At 44.2% G+C, this 20679-nt stretch overlaps 1 protein-coding gene across 6 annotated transcripts in view; it reads left to right on the top strand.

Annotated features, from left to right (window-relative positions):
- The first annotated feature begins 936 nt into the window (after window positions 1–936).
- Window positions 937–20679, top strand: part of RGS6 (regulator of G protein signaling 6) — a 288794-nt gene continuing 269051 nt past the window's right edge. For all 6 annotated transcript variants that reach the window (XM_065839141.2, XM_071809267.1, XM_071809268.1 and 3 more), the window contains exons 1-2: window positions 937–1219; window positions 19264–19368. In XM_065839141.2, coding sequence (XP_065695213.1) covers window positions 19285–19368 — 84 coding nt within the window. In that variant the 5' untranslated portion in view covers window positions 937–1219; window positions 19264–19284. The remainder of the gene's footprint in view (window positions 1220–19263; window positions 19369–20679) is intronic.

Raw genomic sequence — 20679 nt, 5'->3', positions numbered from 1 at the left:
TGTTAGGAAAGTGGGGAACAGGGACATCACACTGGGTATATAGGCTGGTAAAGTAGCCTTTCCCCTGTGGAGCCGGTAACCTGTCATGAATAGCTTCAACTGCAAAGATACATCTGACATGCGGAGACCAAACCTTGGAAACTCGCAAACTTTTGGTACAGAGACAGGTGCAGAGTCCTGCTGCAAGCGTCTGGCCCAGTGCTTTACAGCATAGCTTTCACAGACTTGAGGGTCAGTTTTGGGTGAGGTGAGCTTAACTTGCCTTCTGGAAGACAAGGAAAGGAGTAAAAATCTTATCCCATCCAATGGAGACATTGGTGGAGAATACGCATAGGAAATACTCACGTTACTTCACACATATAATTAATGTATGAAAACTTGTTCTAGCCAAGGGCAATGGGTGTTGCCCATGTTACAAGTCTGATTAAAAGGATTGTATTTTTAAGTGATTTTGTTTAAGCTGTGTTGCCTGTTATGATGGGTAATGGTGTGCCCAGTCCTGCTCTGCTCGTGACTGCAGGCTTCAGCTGGGAAATCTTGGGTGTTCGAAGAGCATGACCCAGAAATAAGGATTTAATGCTTATACATGGAAGGGTTTTGCCTAACACTTCAATCATGTGCTACAACACTTAAATAGGAGTGCAAGATAGATGTAAGGCCTGTCCTTGGCTCCTTCCCTTGCTTCTGAGCTGCATCAAGTCGCCCAGACGCAGTGGAGGCGACGGGATGGGGGGGCTGAAGGGCTGAACTTTTCCCCATGTCACCGGCAAAGGGCGACAGGGGGGAGCGCGGTTTCCCCGGCGCCGGGCGGGGGAGGTGTGCCCGGGCTGCCCGCAGCGGGCGCTGCTGCAGCGGGGCCGGAGCCGGAGCCGGAGCCGTCACCGCCCCCGCGGCCCCGCCCGGGCCACCGCCCCCGCCCGCCCGGCGCGGGCTCGGCGGAGGGTCGGGCGGCGGCAGCGCGGGACGGCCGGGGCGCGGGTGAGGGGAGCGGTGTGGTGTGCCCGCGGCACTCCAGTGGCAGCGTCGCCTGCGCCGCCGTCCCCGCCGCAGCCTGAGGGGCGCTGAGGAGAGCAAGAGATTTTGGAAGAGGCGCGGGGAAGAGCCTCGGTGAAAGCGCCGGCCCCGCCCGCAGGCTCACGCCATGGTGCGGGCTCCCCACCGTCCCTGAGGAGAGGCGAGGCGGGGGGCGGCAGGGGACGGCGGCGGCGCGGTTGTTAAGGTAATGCGAGTGGGCTGCACGCAAGGTTGGGGCAGGGGCTGCGCCCGGCGCTGTTATTTCCCTTTCTATCTGCATTTGTTTGGCGGAACGGTTGCTGCTCAGCTCTGCGCTCACGGCGTGTCCCTGCCGGTCCCACCGCGGACAGCGGCGCCCTAAGCCCTGGCCCGGGGGGAGGGGAGCTGCCTGGGCGGCCCCGAGTGGGGAGTTTTCTCTGAGTTTGTAGTAGCGGACAGGTGCAAGGCGGTGCGTGTGTCACATAGGTGTGTATATGTCTGTGTATATACTGTTCCGCACCGCTGAGCAGGCGGGGGCGGCTGTACTCCTTTCCGGGCCGTGCGGTCCCCCCCCACCCCGAACACACCGCGGCTGCGGCTCGTCCTCCCGTGGGGACCCTGGGGAAGGGGGCCCGGCCTCAGGTCACGGCCCAGGGAGCTGGAGGCGCCCGGGCCCTGTCGCGGCGGTACGGGGGTGCCCTCTCCTTTTGGGGCTCGGCGGGGGTTCAGGGGACGCGGCGTCTCAGCAGGTACAGGGGCTGTGCCCGGGGAGCCGGCGCTCGGTGGGGACACAGGGCAAGTTGTGACCTGGAAGTGCAGAGCTTTTCGGGGCGAGGCCTCGGGGAAGGAGAAGGGGGAGCAAGCGCTGGGGTACAGCTTGAAAGGGGAACTGATGCCCTGTGGGAAAACTTGGAAACTGTTTCGTTTCGGTGGTGTATAGCAATAATACACTTTCCTCCGCCGACAAAGTGCGTTTGCATGAGGGCAGATCGGTGCGAGAGAGTAAAGCTGCCAGGTACTCTGCTCCCGGAGCCTTAATCTCCTGTGACACTAAAAGCATCTCCTTAGTCGCTAGCTGCGACGGCGTAAATAGAGGAATAGGTTGTGGGGCCCGCGAAGGAGCTTCAAGTATTTTTTTCCGAGGGAGATGCAGATTTTGTATAGCTAGCGGCACGCTGCCGCTTGTGGGGCGCAGACATAACAGCAACCGGGACTGCCGCTCCGAGGAGCTGCCGGCACCCGCGGGTTTGTCCCGCCTGCACCGGCTCTCCTCCCGCTGCCGCACGCCGACCTCGCCTGGTTGCCTGGGTGAGTCGAGGCTTCTCTGAGCCCCCTGCAAGGGGCTTGACTGAGCGGCATCCCCAGTGTAGCCTGCGTGCTACAGAGCAGTGTGGCGCTTCCGAAAGCTTCCCTGAAATTAAAGATTATGGATATGCATAATTGCTCTTGATTGTTTTTTGTTTGTTGACTGCCAGGGTGTAGGGATCAGAAAGCAGGAAAACCAGCCTTTGATAAATAAAGCAAGACTGTAAAACTCACCTTTGTGCTGGTGCGTTATGCTGTATATTAGTGGCTTCCCACCCCAAAGCAATCTACGTTTCGTTTGTGTGTTTCTGTGGGAAGTGCTTTGAGAGCTGCGAGTGTGGAAAGTGCTTGGTAAAGGTATTGTGTTATTTGTAATTGCCTGCTGAAGAACACAGTGAAAGAGGTTCAAAGCTTTGGGGATTTAAGGCATTTGATATAATTTTGAATATTCTCCAAGGTTGATTTGGATTTATTTTGAAGTGGAAGGTTGTGTATTTGCTATCACTATCATACTTTTTTGTTAAATTTTATTTTTCTTCTCTTCCCTGAATACTAGATTTATCCTAATCTTGCAGCTCGGAAGAACTAGCAACTGCTGTGTGGTTATGATCCATAATACTTTATCACCAGCTGACTGGGAACACTTTCGCTATACTTCCTTGTAAATCTGCTTTAAAAAGAGGTCAGGTGTTCAAGAGCAGTTATTGACTTGGGGACACATGGTTACAAACACAGAATAATAATGTTCATTGCTTGAAAGGGTGTGTTAAATACTGAAGAAACTGTTTAGATTCAGACAATATTGACATTATTTTTAGATGAGCTGTTCCTTTTTCTAATGAGCTGACGCATAAAATAATTAGTGGGGAACATTCCAGTTTCTTTCCTAACTGGTTACAAGTGTGGTGGAGTTTAGATAGCCCTTATTTTTTTCCTTTTTGAACTGTAGTAGTGATCAGAAGGAAAAATAGTTATTTGCTACACACTGTATACTGAAGTTTATAATAATAAGTGTTTGAAGGTTGCTGTTCACCTGACTGATGTTTCTGGTTTCTTCTTATTACCCTTCCCTTCTAAGAAGAGGCATAATAAGAAATTGCATCTAGTCATTGTCAACACTGCTTGCCTTAGTTTCTCTCTGATGGTTCCTGCGATGCAGGTAGGGCAGATAACTGTTTTAATCAATGACACCTGAGGGTGTGTCCTCTTAAGGCAGCAATTACCTCTTATGAACCCCTTATGAAGTGTTTAATTGTCTAGCATGTAATTCTGGTGGAGCACACTGGTACGGGAGAGCTGAGCAGAGGGTCCTGTTTGTTCACAGAGTAACTCTGCGCTGGTTAATGTTTCTGAGGCAGCTGGAGGAAAGCTGAGTGTATGGACTGGAAATGCTAGGATCCGTTGTCCCTTTGAGCAGCCAAGAGCAAGAGAAAAGGAGAGGGCAGTTCTGTCCCAGCAGACTGCAGCAAACTAGCAGATGGCAAGGAAAAAAAAGAAGCTGCTGTATGTGGAGTAGCAGGAAGACAAAAGAGCTGCATTGTGTCTTCTTAACATGGTACGTTAGGATACTGTGTTAGTCTGTGGTGAAACTTTTGAATCTTTGAGTGCCGTGGTTCAAGCGCCATAATGGAAATAAAAGGATGGTGAGCTCCTCTTCCTATGTTTGATGTTATGAGACTGCAATTTTGCCCTTATGATTGCAGTCTTGTGTTCTGTGTGCTCATCACCTGGAGCTTCTGTTGTGTGTCTGCAAGCACACCGAGGCTCTCAAGAGGGGAGATTGTGTGAATAAACAGGTCCACTTCACTGAGCAGCTCTGGACTGTTTTGTGGTACAAATATTGTATCTAGTCATTAGAACCGAAATGCTCCTGGTTCCTCTTGGGACTCTTCTCAGCTTCTTCCCAACTGCATTATTATCTGTGTCAATTCATACCACAGCATTATAATGACAAAGAAAAGCTGGGTATAATAAGAATATTACTTTGATGATTTGGGTATTTCTTCTTGTCAGTCTTTAACTGCTGTCATCAAGGTGGCATCAGACAGCACTCTGCCATCTGACATGTCAAATCAGATGTGAGATATTGTGGCTCTGTGTTATTACTGAAGGTGTAGTGGTACTTTTAACCCTGAATGCTTGTGGCTCTGTCTGCATTTGAGAGAAAAGCCCACCAGAGCTGTACTGGCCAAGCACATTTCAGAAATGCTGGGGTGCCTGTTGGTGGTGGTGGACACCACCTTGGGTTTTCAGAAGCATCTGGATGAGTCAGTCACTTGGTTCCTGTGGAGTTACACATTTGACTTCCTTAGGCTACAAAATTTCCTCTTTCCATCTTTGAACTCTTACTTATAGTTGAACATGTGTCTTCATATTCTGAACTAAATTATGTTCCTACATCTCTATTTTTTTTTTCCTGCAAATTTCTGCCTCCATTCTTTATCTCTTAACTTTCTGTGTAGCAACTGTCAAAGCACTGCTTGTGTGGTGGTGGATTTTTTGGGGTTTAGAGGTGGCTAGTGTGCATGCAGTCTTAAGTATTTTGGAAAATTTGGCCTATCTTCATAGCCTTGAAAAGGTAATAATAGATGTATTATGAAAGTTCTAAACTGTGTTTGATTACAATTTTCCTTTAGTGATATAGTGACTTTTAAATTTTTTGAAGGATGATATTAATTTTAGTAAATCCACAGCGTTTTCTTAATCTATATACATTTTACAATGAAAAGACTTTATCATTATTTCAGTTAGTGTTTCTAGCTGGAGTAACAACTTATTGTGGTGACTGGGGAATAAGCTAATTGCTGCTGCTGTGCTCTATCTATGAAGAAGAGCAAGAAAGAGGAGCTAATTTGTATTTTCTCAATTGGTTGTCAAGCCCTAGAAAGATTGTGGAGTCAAGAGAGATTGCTGCTACCCACTTGTGTTGCATCAGATCTCATACTATTTTTTAACATCTCTGTAGCTGGTAGCAAAGAATGTGGAGAGACGGAGAAAGAGGGGTGGATTAAAATTTCAGTGAGCAATAAGGTTCTGACATTTTGATGTCTCAGGAGCTCTCTGCATGGTCATGATGGAAACGGCTATCTGCTCATAGGCTGAACATCCACAGAGTATGGCACAGGTGCTGCATTTTACCTCTGTAGGCAGTGGAGAGGAATGAGTGCTGTATTTTTTCCTGGAATCTTCAATTACATTTTACAAACATCATCCCAGTGGAAAGGGACAATATTTCATGTTTTTCACTGTGCGTATGGAGCCTGGCATCAGAGGTGAAAGATTCACAGGCTAATTAAAAGCTCCTCAAATTGATTACTACAGACCTACTATGCTATGGGAATGTGTATTGAGCAAAGGATAGCTAATGGTTTAAAAGTCAGGGCTTATATGTTTAATTTATTGCTCTGTCATCCATTATGTGAGTGTGGGAAGTCACTTAATTTCACTGTGATTTAGTTTATCATTTTGTGAAAGAAAATATTTGCCTCTGTCACAGATGAGTGACTAGTTTTAGATGATGCCTTCACTAGTGTAGATTGGCACAGACATGTATTAGTTCAATTAAAGGAAATGTCTTTATATAAATATTATAGTATAGCAGCAGTGGTAGTAAAGTATATGAGTATTTATAATGTACGTAGCATATATTTGTATTTATAGTAGTCCAGTTATGACATTGTGGAGTTCAGGGTAGATGAACCACTGCAGCGGGATTTGTAGACTGCTGAACTGTGTGGGTGTGTGAACTTGAGCTAGCCAATTTGGGAGTGGCTTAGATTCTTTTTTACATGGCAGTTACTGAAGTGATTAGGATGTAATTTGCATTTGAAAAGGCTGTGTGTTGTTGTGATAAACAGCAGGACAGTGAAATCGTAGTATTAATACATTGCATCATGTCATTGAAGTACGTGGCATACAACCAGTTGTGTTCCGTTGCACCGGGGTATTGCATGGTGCCACATCTTCAATAGCAGCTGTGCTTTTGGGTAGTAAATTTCCCATTATATTTGATTGCAGAGTACTTGCAGTTTTCCATTCTCTTGAGAATGCACAACCAGCAAGGACTCTCAGCACCTTGGGGTGTTTTAAATGAGATTCTGCAGTCACTGATCAATGCAGGGGTGAATTGGTTGTTATATCAACTTGCATTAGACAATTTGAGCTTTATTTTGGCAAGCTCTGTTTGGAACAAGGAGTTTAGGTGGAGTAATTCTGAATTTGGAATCTAACAGATACTGAGGCCTGTATTTCTTAAATTTTAATGTTTTGATTTTCTTGTCAGCCTCTATTAGAGCATCAATTAGTTTGTGCTTCTTCTGATTCAGTTTTCTCTTTGAATCAACTTTATTCAGTTGTTTTCAACTTATTCAATACAGTGTAAAACAGAAATGCAGTCCCAGAAGTAGCTTTCTGTAGTTGCAGTTAGTATTTTCTATGGTGCATAAAGTACAAGGTACTTTCAGAGATGATGTATTTGGTGGACCAGCTTCACAGGCAGGCTGCTCTTAGCACAGCTTAACTGATCCAAGGAACATGATTTTTTGAAGAAGATTTTTATTGAAGGAGGGATTAGAATTCTACCCTCAAGCTCTCTATTTTCAGTGCAGTTACTCGTTTTCCACAGGGAATGATTCTGGCCAGTAAGTTGGCATTGTTGCAAACCAACAAAATACAGCTTCAGCTCTCTTGTTAGCAACTGTTCTTTGCAGACTGATAGCACTTCAGAAATACTGCAGTAGTTTGGGATCACCAAGTCAGATGAAGTTCAAAGTTGGGCTATATCTCTCTCTTTGCATTTCTGAATTTGTATAGTGCTGTCACTTGTTTCAATTAACTATTCAGCATATATTTACTGTTACGTTCTCTGTAGCTATCCTTGGTATTAACATGTTGGCTCAGAGCATTTCCAAGAGCCCTTGCACTCACAGCAGTATTATCGGAAGGTAGATTGATTACGGCTGGAGACTACATTTTGTTCTGAATTTTTTGGAAGAAGAGTAAATGTGTTGGAAACAGTTTCTTCCTGGTTATAACATTATGCTGGTCCATTAAAAGTAAATTTGGCATGCAAGTGCCCTTTTTAACAATTGATTTCATAAAGGGAAAAATTTGCCTTGTTAATAAGCAATTCATATGTCAATACTTGCTACCACCCATCCCCATTCCGTTTTTTCCTTTGGTTGCCTTGCTCTCCTTGTTTATCATCTGTGAGTAACAGATTGAAAACTCTGAAAGTGGGAAAGGTCTTCCTTTTAAATCAGCAATACTTTCAGCACACTCTGGGTGGACAGACCAGAAAACAGGTAGTGCATATTTCTCTCTCTCTCTCTAGAAAAAAAAAAGCAGCCTCTAATTAGGCATCAGGGAACTCAGGACCTAGTCAGTGTCACATGCCAAGAAATGTACTTTATCTTGGCTTCCACCCTGGATGTAACATCCAGTTGCAGGCAGTATTTTCAGCATTGTAAAATAGCTACAAATATATGCAGATGTAGAAATATGTAGAATCACAATGGGGTGTGGCTCCTTGAGGAAAGTAACCAACTTCCATGGTTTCTCAAGAAGCAGTCTGATCATCTGCCAGGTGACTGACACAGATCACCTGTGACTAACACAACTGGAACAACTGGAATTCTCCATCCTTAGTGTCTGCTGTTATGCAGCTTTGTGACTGGGTGAGTACTACCACAGATGGAGAGAAAATTGCTCAAGACCATGGAGAGAGCCTTTTTTTGGAGGTGGTACAAGGCCTTGTTGATCCCTAGTTAGCAATGTTCTGCTCAGACTGCCATGCCATGAATATTTGCACATTTTATTAAAGGACATATGTAATTGGGAACAGCGAGTGATTGGAGAGGAGTACCTGCAGAAATCAGCTGCTCACATTAGATTACACAGTGGGCTGAGTTTAAACTTGTGGACTGTGTCTACCTGCAGGAAGCCAAGTGGCTTGGATTGTCACATGTCTGAGAGCTAGTTCCGTTTGAAAGGTGGCTATGTCCATAGTGCATATCCTTGGCTAGAGGAGTCTCTTCTAGCCATCAGATGGTATCTCTGTGGCCTGAAGATACAATGACAATTATGTGTAGTTGTTAGGTTTTTTTTTTTTTTTTTTTTTTTTCCCCCCCCAGTTATAGTGTTTAAAAATGTGAGATTGTCCTGCAGCCCATCAGAAGAATGAAGTTATGCATGATGTGACTTGGGACACTTTGGGAGGCTGTATGGGGTTGCAGACCCTATTGGGGAACTGCTGGAGGAATGGCAAAGAAGTAGAGAAGGCAAACCCTGTGTAAGGTCATCCATGCTGACTCCTTGGAGCAAGTGGTGATGGGGGAGAGCTGTGTTCTCAGGCCTATGCCCACATACTGGTTTGGAACTTTAGAAAAGTGAACCTGGGAGCAAACTAGCAATTAATCAGTGTGGGTGATCAGGAGCCTAGAGTCTCCTCACTGACCTACTGCTGGAACTGCTGGAGAGGGTCCAGTGTAGGGCAACAAAGATGATTAAGGGAGTGGAGCACCTCCCTTATGAAGAAAGGCTGAGGGAGCTGGGTCTCTTTAGTTTGGAGAAGAGGAGACTGAGGGGTGACCTTATTAATGTTTATAAATATATAAAGGGTGAGTGCCATGAGGATGGAGCCAGGCTCTTCTCAGTGGCAAACAATGATAGGACAAGAGGTAATGGGATCAAGCTGGAACACAAGACGTTCCACTTAAATTTGAGAAAAAACTTCTTCTCAGTGAGGGTGACAGAGCACTGGAACAGGCTGCCCAGGGAGGTTATGGAGTCTCCTTCCCTGGAGACATTCAAAACCTGCCTGGACATGTTCCTGTGCGACCTCACCTAGGCGTTCCTGCTCCAGCAGGGGGATTGGACTAGATGATCTTTCTAGGTCCCTTCCAATCCCAAACATACTGTGATACTGTGATACTACAGTATGGAAATGTAGTCATACCTGTAGGAAGGTTTTCACAGAAAGCAGTTACACATATGGAAGGGGACTGCACCTTTAGGAAATGTCTTGTAAGAGGCATAGAAATTGGAAATCTAATCTTCATCAGGATCCCAGTTTCTTTGAAGAGAAGGAAAAGGGAGTGTCCTGAAATTAGGTCCGTCCTTCCTGCTCTTATCAGGGTGAGGCAAGAGAGTTTGTGCTGTTTCCATGCCTAGATGTGCACCCGTTGTCTGTCCTACTGGTTACAGATTGAGAGAAGTGTTGGGCTGCAGTACTTCAGCATGGGGCTCCCTGTGAGCTGGTACCTCAGAGAGAGGAGGAATGGGGTCCTTTAGAATCCATGAATTCTCTTGGTATAAACAAAACTGCTTTCTCACAAACAAAGAAGAATTAGTTTGGCAAAAGTTTGAACATTAAGTGCAGTTGCTTGGAAGTGTTTATACTTTGTTCCTTAAAAAAAGGCAACAGACTGAGTATTGTTGATAGTACTGCAGCACTCGGCACTTGCAAGAAGGGGTGGAAGGCCTGGGATTATCCTCCACTGAGAAAGTGTTTGAAAAGTAACTTCAGTAACGATTTGATGTCCACAGGAGTCATTGGAATGATTTTTAGATGCTTTGGAGCTATATTTCACTGATGGAAAGCAGACTCCATTTGTTGCTCCTCCACAAAGGGGAGCAGGGCCGTGGGATCCAGTGGCACGAGACCCTTCAGTCTGTCCCTGGTAACTGTGATGTGTCTCCCGAAGTGGGAATGCCCAGCCCCTATTTCACTAGCCCTTATGTCCTCCTGTCTGGTTGAGGAGAGGAATGTGTTTCTGTACAGTAATGTTCTGCTGAGCACGGTGGCCAGCAGTGCCATGTGTAATAGCAACATTTCCCCCTCCCTACCAGTAAGAGTGCTGGAGGAGATGCTGGAGTTTTATCTCTGCTCTAGTCTTCCTGATTGTTGCCTGATTCAGGTAGATGTTGTATCAGTTCCTCTTTGGGAAGTTATTTCACTAGTCGTACAGGTTTACTTCTGAAGGAGGAGCAGAGGTGAATTGTCCAATGCTCTGACTGAGCCACACCAGTTATAAGCAGAGTATAGCCCTGGTTGGACCTGGGGATCCTCTAGTACACTGTATGCTGTCCTCTAGTATACACACCTTGCTTGGCATGCCTAGGTCCTTGTTTCATGAAGTAATGTTAACCAGGAGAGAAATGTGAATATAAGTTTCTTTCTTCCCAGTGCAATTCTGGAGAGACTTCTCTAATCGATATGAAAGAGCAACTTAATATTAGTGGAGACTAACTGAATTCAGAATAAGTGATTTTTGTGTGTGTGTTGTGTTTTTTTTTTTTCGTTTCCCTCCCCCCCACTCCTGTCACCTTAATAACATGACCAGGCAGTGATTTTTCCTACTAGGTAATTACCAGTTCAGCAAGGTGTGTGGTTGTATGATTTCTCAGGCATGTGACAAGTCATGTAGTTTAGATGTATTTCACTAGTTAAAAAAAAAAAATTAACTAGATATGAATGACATGAAATAATATTTTACTCTGATTGCATGCTGAAGCTCTAAATCTCTTATGATTTGACATTAGCACTACATGTCAGTTATAAACTGCCCTTGAAATAGTCTAACTGCATATTATAGCATAAAGGTAATTTCCACTGATTGTCACCCAAAATTGTATTTCAGCTGTGTGGTAGTGGTAGATACCTACATGGGAATTCATGTAGTAGATTCTGTTTTCTGAGATAAATTTTTTGCGTAATATAACAAACTATGTCATTTTTATTTCTGAAGTGCAAGAAATGTTTTGCACTGTGACATTTTGCTTATGAAGTTGTTAACTTGCTAAAATGCAGGTTAAGAATTCAAATATGACCCTTGTATTGGGTTGTTAAATCCAGGTGGTGTTTAAAAAAAAAAGTTTGTTTTGCAGAATTTCTTCATCTGTCTTCTGTCTTTCTCCATTAATTGTAAACCCCAGAGTTTATAAGGACTTCTGTGTGGGGTAACTTCTATGAAGCACTTGGGTTTCTGTGCCTATAAGAGTTTTCTTGCATAGGTTTTATTTACAGTAGTATTTTCTTACAGTAATCAAAGTATTTGGGAACATTAATGGCAATATTTTCATTTGCTGCTTACCTCTTTTCATTGAATTTCCATGCACACAGAGATTAAATACTGGCCGTTTTTATGCATGAAAATGTAAAGGTTGTTGTCTTTTGAAATTTTATTAGTAAACTTCAACATCAGAAATGCTGGAGAGGTGAGCTGTGGAAAAGAATGGTTTCCCTACTTTTCAGAGCATTGTTTTAATTGGTTATTCCTGTTTAAAGGAGTCCACTGATCCTTTTGTAACATATGTGAGCCATAAATCTTTGCAGCTTCTGTTTTTTTGGGAGAGTTTGAGGAGCTCGATCAGATAAGACAGAGATAGAACTCTTACAGTGTTTCAGTGCATTTTGCTGGCAGCTGCCTATCTAGTCCAGTGTGCTTGTGTTTCTCAGAAAAAAAGCAGAACTGTTCTATAATAAATAATAAAATATAAAAAGGAAAAAAATGATGAGAGGTAAATGTACCCTCTCTTTTTAGCATATTTTTGGGAGTATTTTTCAAAGCTTAATAGGCCATCTTATTCATAAACAAGAAACTGAAGACTGCTGATTTGCTCCTTGTATATGGCAGAGTGAGAGAACAGCTAGCACAAATGGTTTTCAGTTTTTATCACTTTTGCTGCTGAGAACTCTGGATGACTGCAAGCATGGCTATTGTCAGAAAACAGCTGTGGCTAAGCAGCATCTTTTGAACCTAGAAGTTGGAATTTAAGGACCATTTATTTTTTGCAGATATGCATTTGGATTTAGATTGCTGGGGTGTGGATGCAGGGTGGTATGAATTAGCCACTGGTAATGTGATAAATGTAGGAGTAAGGAGCTGACAGTACTCTTCCCGTGGTAACTGGTGAGGCTTTTGACTAGAGGCTGTGTGTGAATACTTTTTTTTTTTAAAAAAAAACCTAAATAAAATGTTTGCTTTCACCCTTCTCATCCCTTTGTAGCTGAAATGTTCATATAAGACCAAGCTGGATTATCTTCTGGCTGATGCATTGCACATGTGCTTAGAGAAAAGTTCAGAGGCAGATTCTGTTTCTACCATGTGTAGTGATGTAGGGTTGACTTTCTGCTTTCATCTTGAGAAGACTGGGCTGGCAGTGAGGAAAAAAAGTGTGCAGAAAGAATAGGTGTCGATAGGATCCCTTGAAAAATTAGTCTTGTGATTCTTTCATGCCAGGCTACAGTTTTTTGTTGCTTTGTTTTTTAACAGAGAACTATGCAAGTCAGATGGGCACTTCTACATACCATTATATTAATTAGAGGGTTGCAAATACAACATGTTAACATAATTTTAGGATAAAAAAATCCTGGACTTTGACCATGAGCAGTTTCATTTGTGTTTGCAGCAGGTAGCCTGCATCACTGGAGCTCCGGCCTCTCTACCCTCCTCCCTGGTGGCCTGTCCCCAGACAGAGATCACAGAATGTTAGGGATTGGAAGGGACCTCAAAAGATCATCTAGTCTAATCCCCCTGCTGGAGCAGGAACACCTAGATAAGGTTACACAGGAATGTGTCCAGGCAGGTTTTGAATGTCTCCAGTGTAGGAGACTCCATAACCTCCCTGGGCAGCCTGTTCCAGTGTTCAGTCACCCTCACTGTGAAGAAGTTTATTCTCACATTTAAGTGGAACCTCTTGTGTTCCAGTTTGTACCCATTGCCCCTTGTCCTACTGTTGGTTGTCACCCAGAAGCACCTGGCTCCATCCTCGTGGCACTCACCCTTTATATACTTATAAACATTAATGAGGTCACCTCTCAATCTCCTCTTCTCCAAGCTGGAGACCCAGCTCCCTCAGCCTTTCCTCATAAGGGAGATGCTCCACTCCCTTCATCATCTTCGTTGCCTTGCGCTGGACTCTCTCCAGCAGTTCCCTGTCCTTCTTGAACTGAGGGGCCTGGAACTGCACACAATATTCCAGATGCAGTCTCACCAGGGCAGAGTAGAGGGGAAGGAGAACCCCTTTCGACCTACTAACCACCCCCCTTCTAATGCACCCCAGGATGCCATTGGCCTTCTTGGCCACAAGGGCCCAGTGCTGGCTCATGGTCATCCTGCTGTCCACCAGGACCACCAGGTCCCTTTCCCCTACACTGCTCTCTAACAGGTCGTTCCCCGACTTATACTGGAACCTGGGGTTGTTCCTGCCTAGATACAAGACTCTACGCTTGCCCTTGTTATATTTCATTAAATTTTTCCCCGCCCAACTCTCCAGCCTGTCCAGGTCTCCCTGGATGGCAGCACAGCCTTCTGCCATGTCAGCCACTCCTCCCAGCTTGGTGTCATCAGCAAACTTGCTGACAGTGCACTCTAGTCCCTCATCCAAGTCCTTGATGAATATATTGAATAGTACTGGTCCCAGTACCGACCCTTGAGGCACTCCACTAGATACAGGCCTCCAACTAGACTCTGCCCCATTGACCACAACTCTCTGGCTTCTTCCCTTCAGCCAGTTCACAGTCCACCTCACTACCTGATTGTCCAGACCCCACTTCCTCAGTTTAGCAGCAAGGATGCTGTGGGAGACTATGTCAGATGCTTTACTGAAATCAAGACAGACTACATCCACTGCTTTGCCATAATCTAACCACTTGGTTATGTCCTCATAAAAGGCTATGAGGTTAAGCATGACTTCTCCTTGGTGAAGCCTTGTTGACTGCCCCTAGTGACCCTCTTATCCTTGATATTCCTTGAGATGGCACCAAAGATAAGTTGTTCCATCACTTTCCCAGGGATGGAGGTGAGGCTGACCAGTCTATAGTTACCCAGGTCCTCCTCCTTGCCCTTTTTGAAGACTGGAGTGACATTTGCTTTCTTCCAGTCCTCAGGCACCTCTCCTATTTCCCATGATGTAGAAAAGATGATGGAGAGTGGCCTAGCAATGACTTCAGCCAGCTCACTTAGCACCTGCGGGTGCATCCCATCTGGACCCATGGATTTATGAATGTCTAGATTGCTTAATTGGTCCCTAACCCAATCCTCATCAACCAAGGCAAACTCCTCCATTTTCTTACCTTCTTCTGGAGCCTCAGGGGTACGGGGCTCTTCAGGTCAGCCTCCGGCAGAATTGACAGAGACAAAGGCAGCATTCAGTAACTCTGCCTTCTCTGTATCTTCTGTCACCAGGGCATCCACCTCATTCATCAGTGGGCCTACATTGCCTCTAGTGTTAGTTTTATCTGCCATGTATTCGAAGAAGCTCTTTCTGTGGTCCTTGACCCCCCTCGCCAGGTTTAATTCCAAGGAGGCCTTAGCTTTCCTAGTTGCCTCCCTACATCCTCTGACAACAGCCTTATATTCTTCCCAAGTGGCCAGCCCCTCCTTCCATGGTCTATAAACTCTCCTCTTCCACTTGAGCCTGCCCAGCAGTTCCCTGTTTAACCAAGCAGGTCTCCTGGCTCCCTTCTTTGACTTCCTACATGTCGGGATGCTCTCATCTTGAGCTTGGAAGAAGCAGTCCTTGAATTCTAACCAACTATCTTGGGCTCCTTTACCTTCACGTACCCTTTCCCACAGGATTTCCCCTAGCAATTGCTTGAAAAGGCCAAACTTTGCCCTGCTGAAGTCCAGGGTTGTGATTCTGCTTGCTATTCTGTTCCTATCACGTGAGATTCTGAACTCCACCATCTCATGGTCGCTGCAACCAGGGCAGCCCTCAACCTTTACTGCTTCAACCAGACCCTCCTTGTTAGTGAGAATGAGATCCAGCTGTGTTCCTCTCCTAGTTGGCTCATCCACCATTTGGATCAGGAAGTTATCATCAATGCGCTGGAAGAACCTCCTAGACTGTGGCTGGCTGGCTGAGTAGTCCTTCTAGCAAACATCAGGGTAGTTAAAATCCCCCACCATAGCCAGGGCCTGTAATTGTGAGGCTGCTCTCAGCTGCCTGTAGAAGGCCTTGTCAACTTCCTTACCCTGATCTGGTGGCCTGTAATAGACACCCATAACAGTATCACCCCTGCCACCCTGCCCCTTAATTCTCACCCACAGACTCTCAAGTCGCTCCTCATCTGCCCCTGGACAGTGCTCAATACGTTGCAGTTGCTCTCTCATGTAAAGAGCAACTCCACCACCTTGCCTTGCTGACCTGTTGTTCCTGAGAATGACATAGCCATCTATGACCACATTCCAGTCATGTGTGCTGTGCCACCATGTCTCTATAATTGCCACCAGATCATAATTGCCTGATGAAACACAGGTTTTTAACTCCTCCTGCTCATTCCCGTGCTCTGTGCACTGGTGTACAGGCATTTCAGAGAGCGAGCTGAGCACACTGATTTCAACATAGGGGGATGGGAGGCCTCCTGGTTTTTATCAGTTCTAAGCTGCTGCCCCACTGGTGCAAGCCCAGCTACAACCCCATCCCCCTTCAAATCTAGTTTAAAGCTCTCCAAATGAGCCCTGCTAATTTCTGCCCCAGCATCCTTTTGCCCCTGTAAGATAAACCTTTCCCATGTATCACTGTCTGGACTGGTGTCTTATAAAAACAGCTGTTATCAAAGAATCCAAAGCCCTGCCTGTAGCACCAGTCTTGTAGCCAATAATTTATGGACTGAATTCTTCTATTCCATCCCACGTCATCACCCAAAAATGGAAGGAGGGAAGAGAAAATAACTTGCACCCCAGACTCTTTCACCAACCGTCCCAAGGCCTTGAAATCTTTCTTCATTCCCCTCAGACTGCGGGATGCAGCTTCCTCCCCACTTGTCTGGAAGATCAGCAGTGGGTAGTAGTCTGTTGAGTGCACCAGGTTGGGAAGCGTCCTGGTGATATCCCTGATTCAGGCTCCAGGTAGACTAGCTGTGAAGCAGTGCTCCCTTGGGGCTGTGCTGATGATTCTTTTCAGTCAAGGTGTTGCTGCCATGTAACCAGCAGTTTGACTGTGTTCTCTGGGTGTTAAGTCAGTGCCATGATCTTTAGTGAGAATGCCCTTTTAGTGAATTGGCTTGAAACCAGGCTTTAGCAAGGCAGGAGTGCAGGGAAGAAGTCCTGCATCACTGGATGCTGAGCTCCACTCAGCTCCCATATGTTGAAAAGCACAGATGTCATGGGATCCATAGGGACCCTGCATCACTGGGCTTTCACCTTGAAGAGCCAAGAGCATGCCCATGTCTTATCACTCTCTTATTTTCTCTACAATAATAATTCTCTCTGAGGAAGGATTTTGTGATTTTTAAAAAGGCAGTCTAAAAGAAAGAGTAGAAACTTGGATGACAGTCAGAACCCTGACAATTCCTCAAGGTTCCTGCTGGAACCCTGGTCTGGGCACCCTGCTGAGCCTCATACCAGCACCAGCAGCACCTGGGCTGCCTGAAGGGCACGCCCACTTCTGTCTCTGCTCCAAGGTGCACCTTGGTCCTGCCATGTCACCTTGTCTCCATCCTTGTCCCCTGTGACATGTGTCTAGCTGTCACTTCTGCAAAGGTGGACCTGCTCCTGCTGCTCCTGATGAAAACCCAGGACCAGATGCTGTGCCCCAGTGGGAAGCCCTTTGGCAAATTGCTGTCTTCCAACAGGTTAGTTTGTATTGATTACATCTGGTAGATCTTCAGAGGCACTTGGTGGTTCCCTTGATGTCACTGGGAACAGCGTGACAGTCACTACTGCATATTGTGTGAGATGTTTGTCTTGTTGCACCACAGTAGATGAAAAGCTTCAAGATGTGCTGTGGCGAAAAATCCTGAAGTATCAGAAAAGATCAAGTGTGCTGACAGTACAACAAGAACAACAGAATTTGTAAATGTGGATGTTCAAAGTGAATAATGCAATAAGTGAAGTGCAGCTAAGTAATGCTGCAGAGAGCTTTTTGATTAGAAATTGGAAATTTCTTCTTTAAATGAGTGTTGCTCAAAATTGCAATTGTTTTCTTTTGAAGTGTGCGTATATAATCTAGGGGTACTGTGCGAGAGGAGAACTTGGTCTTTATATACGGCAAGTGAGGCCGAAACTTGGGAGACTTGACATGTGCTTTCAACTCTGCCTTGTAATTGCCTTCAGAAAGTCATGTAGAATCTCAGCCTAGTTCCTGCTGCACTCAATCAAGTGATGATACTTAGAGCCTAATTCTTCAGTGCCTTGAGGTCATGACTAAGAAGTGCAGTGAAAATGCACATTAGTGTAAATAATTTGAAGCTATAATTTTAAAATGTTTTACCCTTTCCCATTTGTGCTGTTCAAACTTTTTGCATCTAATTTTGCTCAGAGAATTCAGTTTCCTTTTTATCTCATGACCTGGCAAAATAGCGCAGTGTTTGGGTTTATAGGAAGATGTGAGAGTTTAATAGGAGCTAAAATGAATCGATGTCCTTTAAATACAAAATAGTGTCTAAACTGGTCTCAATATCCCTTTGAAAGATTATATATATGTATATTGTTTAATTTGAGCTAGAACTGTATTACTGAGTTTCAAAATTGCTATGTGCGTATACATATTCATTTTTGTCCACATTTGTGTGTGTACACGAGCACTTTATAAAATAAAGTAGTGAAGGAGTCTGGACTGATGTAGATTTATCCTTAGTCTCTATTATCTCTTGCTTAAAGGGATATCTCAGTTGCTTCTGGCTCCAGTGGAGGATGCCATGTTACAGCAATAGCCTTTTCATTGCTGAGACAGAACAGAGCTGGGAAATGGTCTGAGCTTCTCTCATTCTGGCACTTGACTGATCCTTGGGAGCTAGTAACTGGCAGCTAGAATGGCTTGGGGCTGTATTATACATGTAATTGGATCTGTGTATTATATGCTAGGGCACTATGTCGTCTGTGAGAATGTGAAAAGTAGATACTGAAAGGACTAGGAAGATATCTTCTTCCTTAAGTAGGGGAGGTGGTTTAGTGCTGAACTGTGTTTCAGGAATGAATGTATAGATTATGCATGTGTGAACATACTTAGGCTTTTTATTGTCTCAATTTTTAATAAAATATATTGAGATGGGAAATTTCAGTACTTTCAATGTTAGAGAAGTTGAGCTTGTCAAACAGCTTTAAGGTCATGACATGGCTCCGCAGCAGCATCTCACCTAAGATGCGACTTGTCAAATGTGCTGATGGGAGAAAATTTAAAATGTAACATTTGATTTACAGTTTTAGTGTCCTCACTGCACTGTGACTTTTTTTTTTTTTTTTTAAACTTACATTTTTACCTCAAGCCTGGCATGACCAGAAGAAGATAAGGCAGCACTTCCGTGCTTTTAGAAGATAGTTTGGGTTAAAAAGTAGTGTTCACGATTGTTTGCCTATGTCCTGCTGCCTCTTCTCTGCTGTATCATGAGCAAAGGGGAGGGAAGCTGCTCACTATGCGCAAGGCGCAGTGCCTCCCCAGCTCCTGGTGCTGCCCCAGGGTTGGGGACAACCAGAGGGCAGCTCCAAATGTCTGCAGGTGACAACCAGCAGCATGCTGGTCAGTCTGCTGCACCTGCTGGTTCCAGAGTGTTTCACTTGGTGTCACAGCAAGCTTTTTATCTTCTTTGGCTTTTTATTTGAAGGTACCTCAAAAACTCCTAGAAGGGTCTAAGCTTTTTGTGCTTTATAGCAAGGAAAGGAATTGTGTGAAGTATTGGGTTTTTGGTTTGGTTTTGGTTTGTTTTTCTTTTAATTTTTATTTTTATTGAATGATGGCTTTGATAAAAGATCAGAACTCGGGCAGAAATGTGTGCATGGGATGACCCAAACCACAGCTGTATGCATCTTGGTAGGCTTTGCTCTTCGGGCATCGTGCTTTAGATAAATCAGTTCAAAGCATTTAACTGCCTGACACAGTGTGATAAAATCCTGCACTGGGTTAAGTCCGCAGCATGGTTCCCTCTGTACCATCCTCGTTTGCCTGACTTGGAGGTGGTTGTCTGTCCTCACCATGCACCCCTGCAGCCTGGGCTGATGCTGACTTTTGCTCCTGTCCTTGCAGTCTGAGCAACGAGAGGCAACCATGGCCCAAGCACCCACTGATCCAAGTAATGTGGAAACTGTGGACCCAGAGGAGAGTTCTCCAAATATGATTGTCTACAGAAAGGTAAGGATGTGGAGCTGTTCATAAAAACCTGTTCCTGTGTGATTGGCTTGTAAAAGGATGCCATGCCCCTTTGTATGTCAAAGGTATGTTTCAGGCTGCTTGGATGCATATCTGAAATAGTTTTCAGGGAAGCAGGTGTTCTACACTAAAGCATTTGGGCACTTGGAAGTCTTATTCTGTTCAGTGGAAGCATTTAACCTTGTTAGTATAAAATAATAGATGGCAAACTAATACTTTGAAATTTCTAACTTCTTGTGAATAATTGTGACGTGACTTTAGCTCATCATTTCAGTTTACAAAATCTAGCTAAAATAAATGTGCATACCTTCCAAGTTTTATCACACTAAGCATGCAACAGCTGTCATACAACAATCTTTCAGTACGTTTTTCTATTTTTCGTAATGTTTTTTTTTTTCATAATTTACAGTTTGATTTTTTTTGCAGGTAGTTGTTATTACTTCCCATTGCACTGGTTAAATTAAAAAAGCGAAACTTCTCAAGTCCTAGTGAAAAATTAATTAGACCAAGGTAAAATAACAGCAATGGATGATGTCAAAGAACATTCTTTCACCATGATAAAATGTCTTGTTCTGAAATACTGTGGAGGTAGTATAAAAGACAAAGGAAAGGAATCTACTGATCCATTTGCTAAGGCATTGTTTTTTACTCTGGGGTAGGTCTGTCTGTTATTGATGAAATTGAGCCTTTTTGTAATTTAGTGGAATCATGTAAATGCTTATTTACCCTGGAAAATGTTTCTTACATAGCATGTGAAAGTGCTATATGATTCTGACAAAAATAAGACTTCTTGCATGGTTCAAACAAGCTACTGTTCTGTTAACTCAAGAGATACAGTCCTAGCTCAAATCAAGTTTCCTCGTGTAGTATGATCCTGGCTAAAATTTATGTTTTCACTTATTTTTACACTTTACAAAATAGCTATAAATAACTGGAATGTGTTGGGTGTACACGATACTGTTTTCTGCTTACGTGACTGCAATCTTGATGACTTTCATATGCTGAGACAATAATTTAGGTTTCATACAGAGCATAAGTTATTTAAAGTGTTACTTTTTGATAACCGTGATTTTGGTTTAGTTGTTGCGTATTTGGTTTGGAAACTGGAATTGTTAACATGGGAAATTTTTCTGGGTAATGTGTAGGCTTGTTTGTTTTGAATGTGTTATGAACACACTTTGGCTGCTAATTTGGAAGTAGCAGTAGTTGTTTAGTCAGATTCTCTTTCTAGAACCTGTTTGCTGAGAGGTCCAGCACCAGCAGGTTGAAGCAGATTTGGGATATGAAATAAGT

Source organism: Patagioenas fasciata, chromosome 5 (assembly GCF_037038585.1).
Source record: "Patagioenas fasciata isolate bPatFas1 chromosome 5, bPatFas1.hap1, whole genome shotgun sequence".
NCBI lineage: Eukaryota > Metazoa > Chordata > Aves > Columbiformes > Columbidae > Patagioenas > Patagioenas fasciata.
This window is presented reverse-complemented; position numbering and strand designations above follow the sequence as displayed.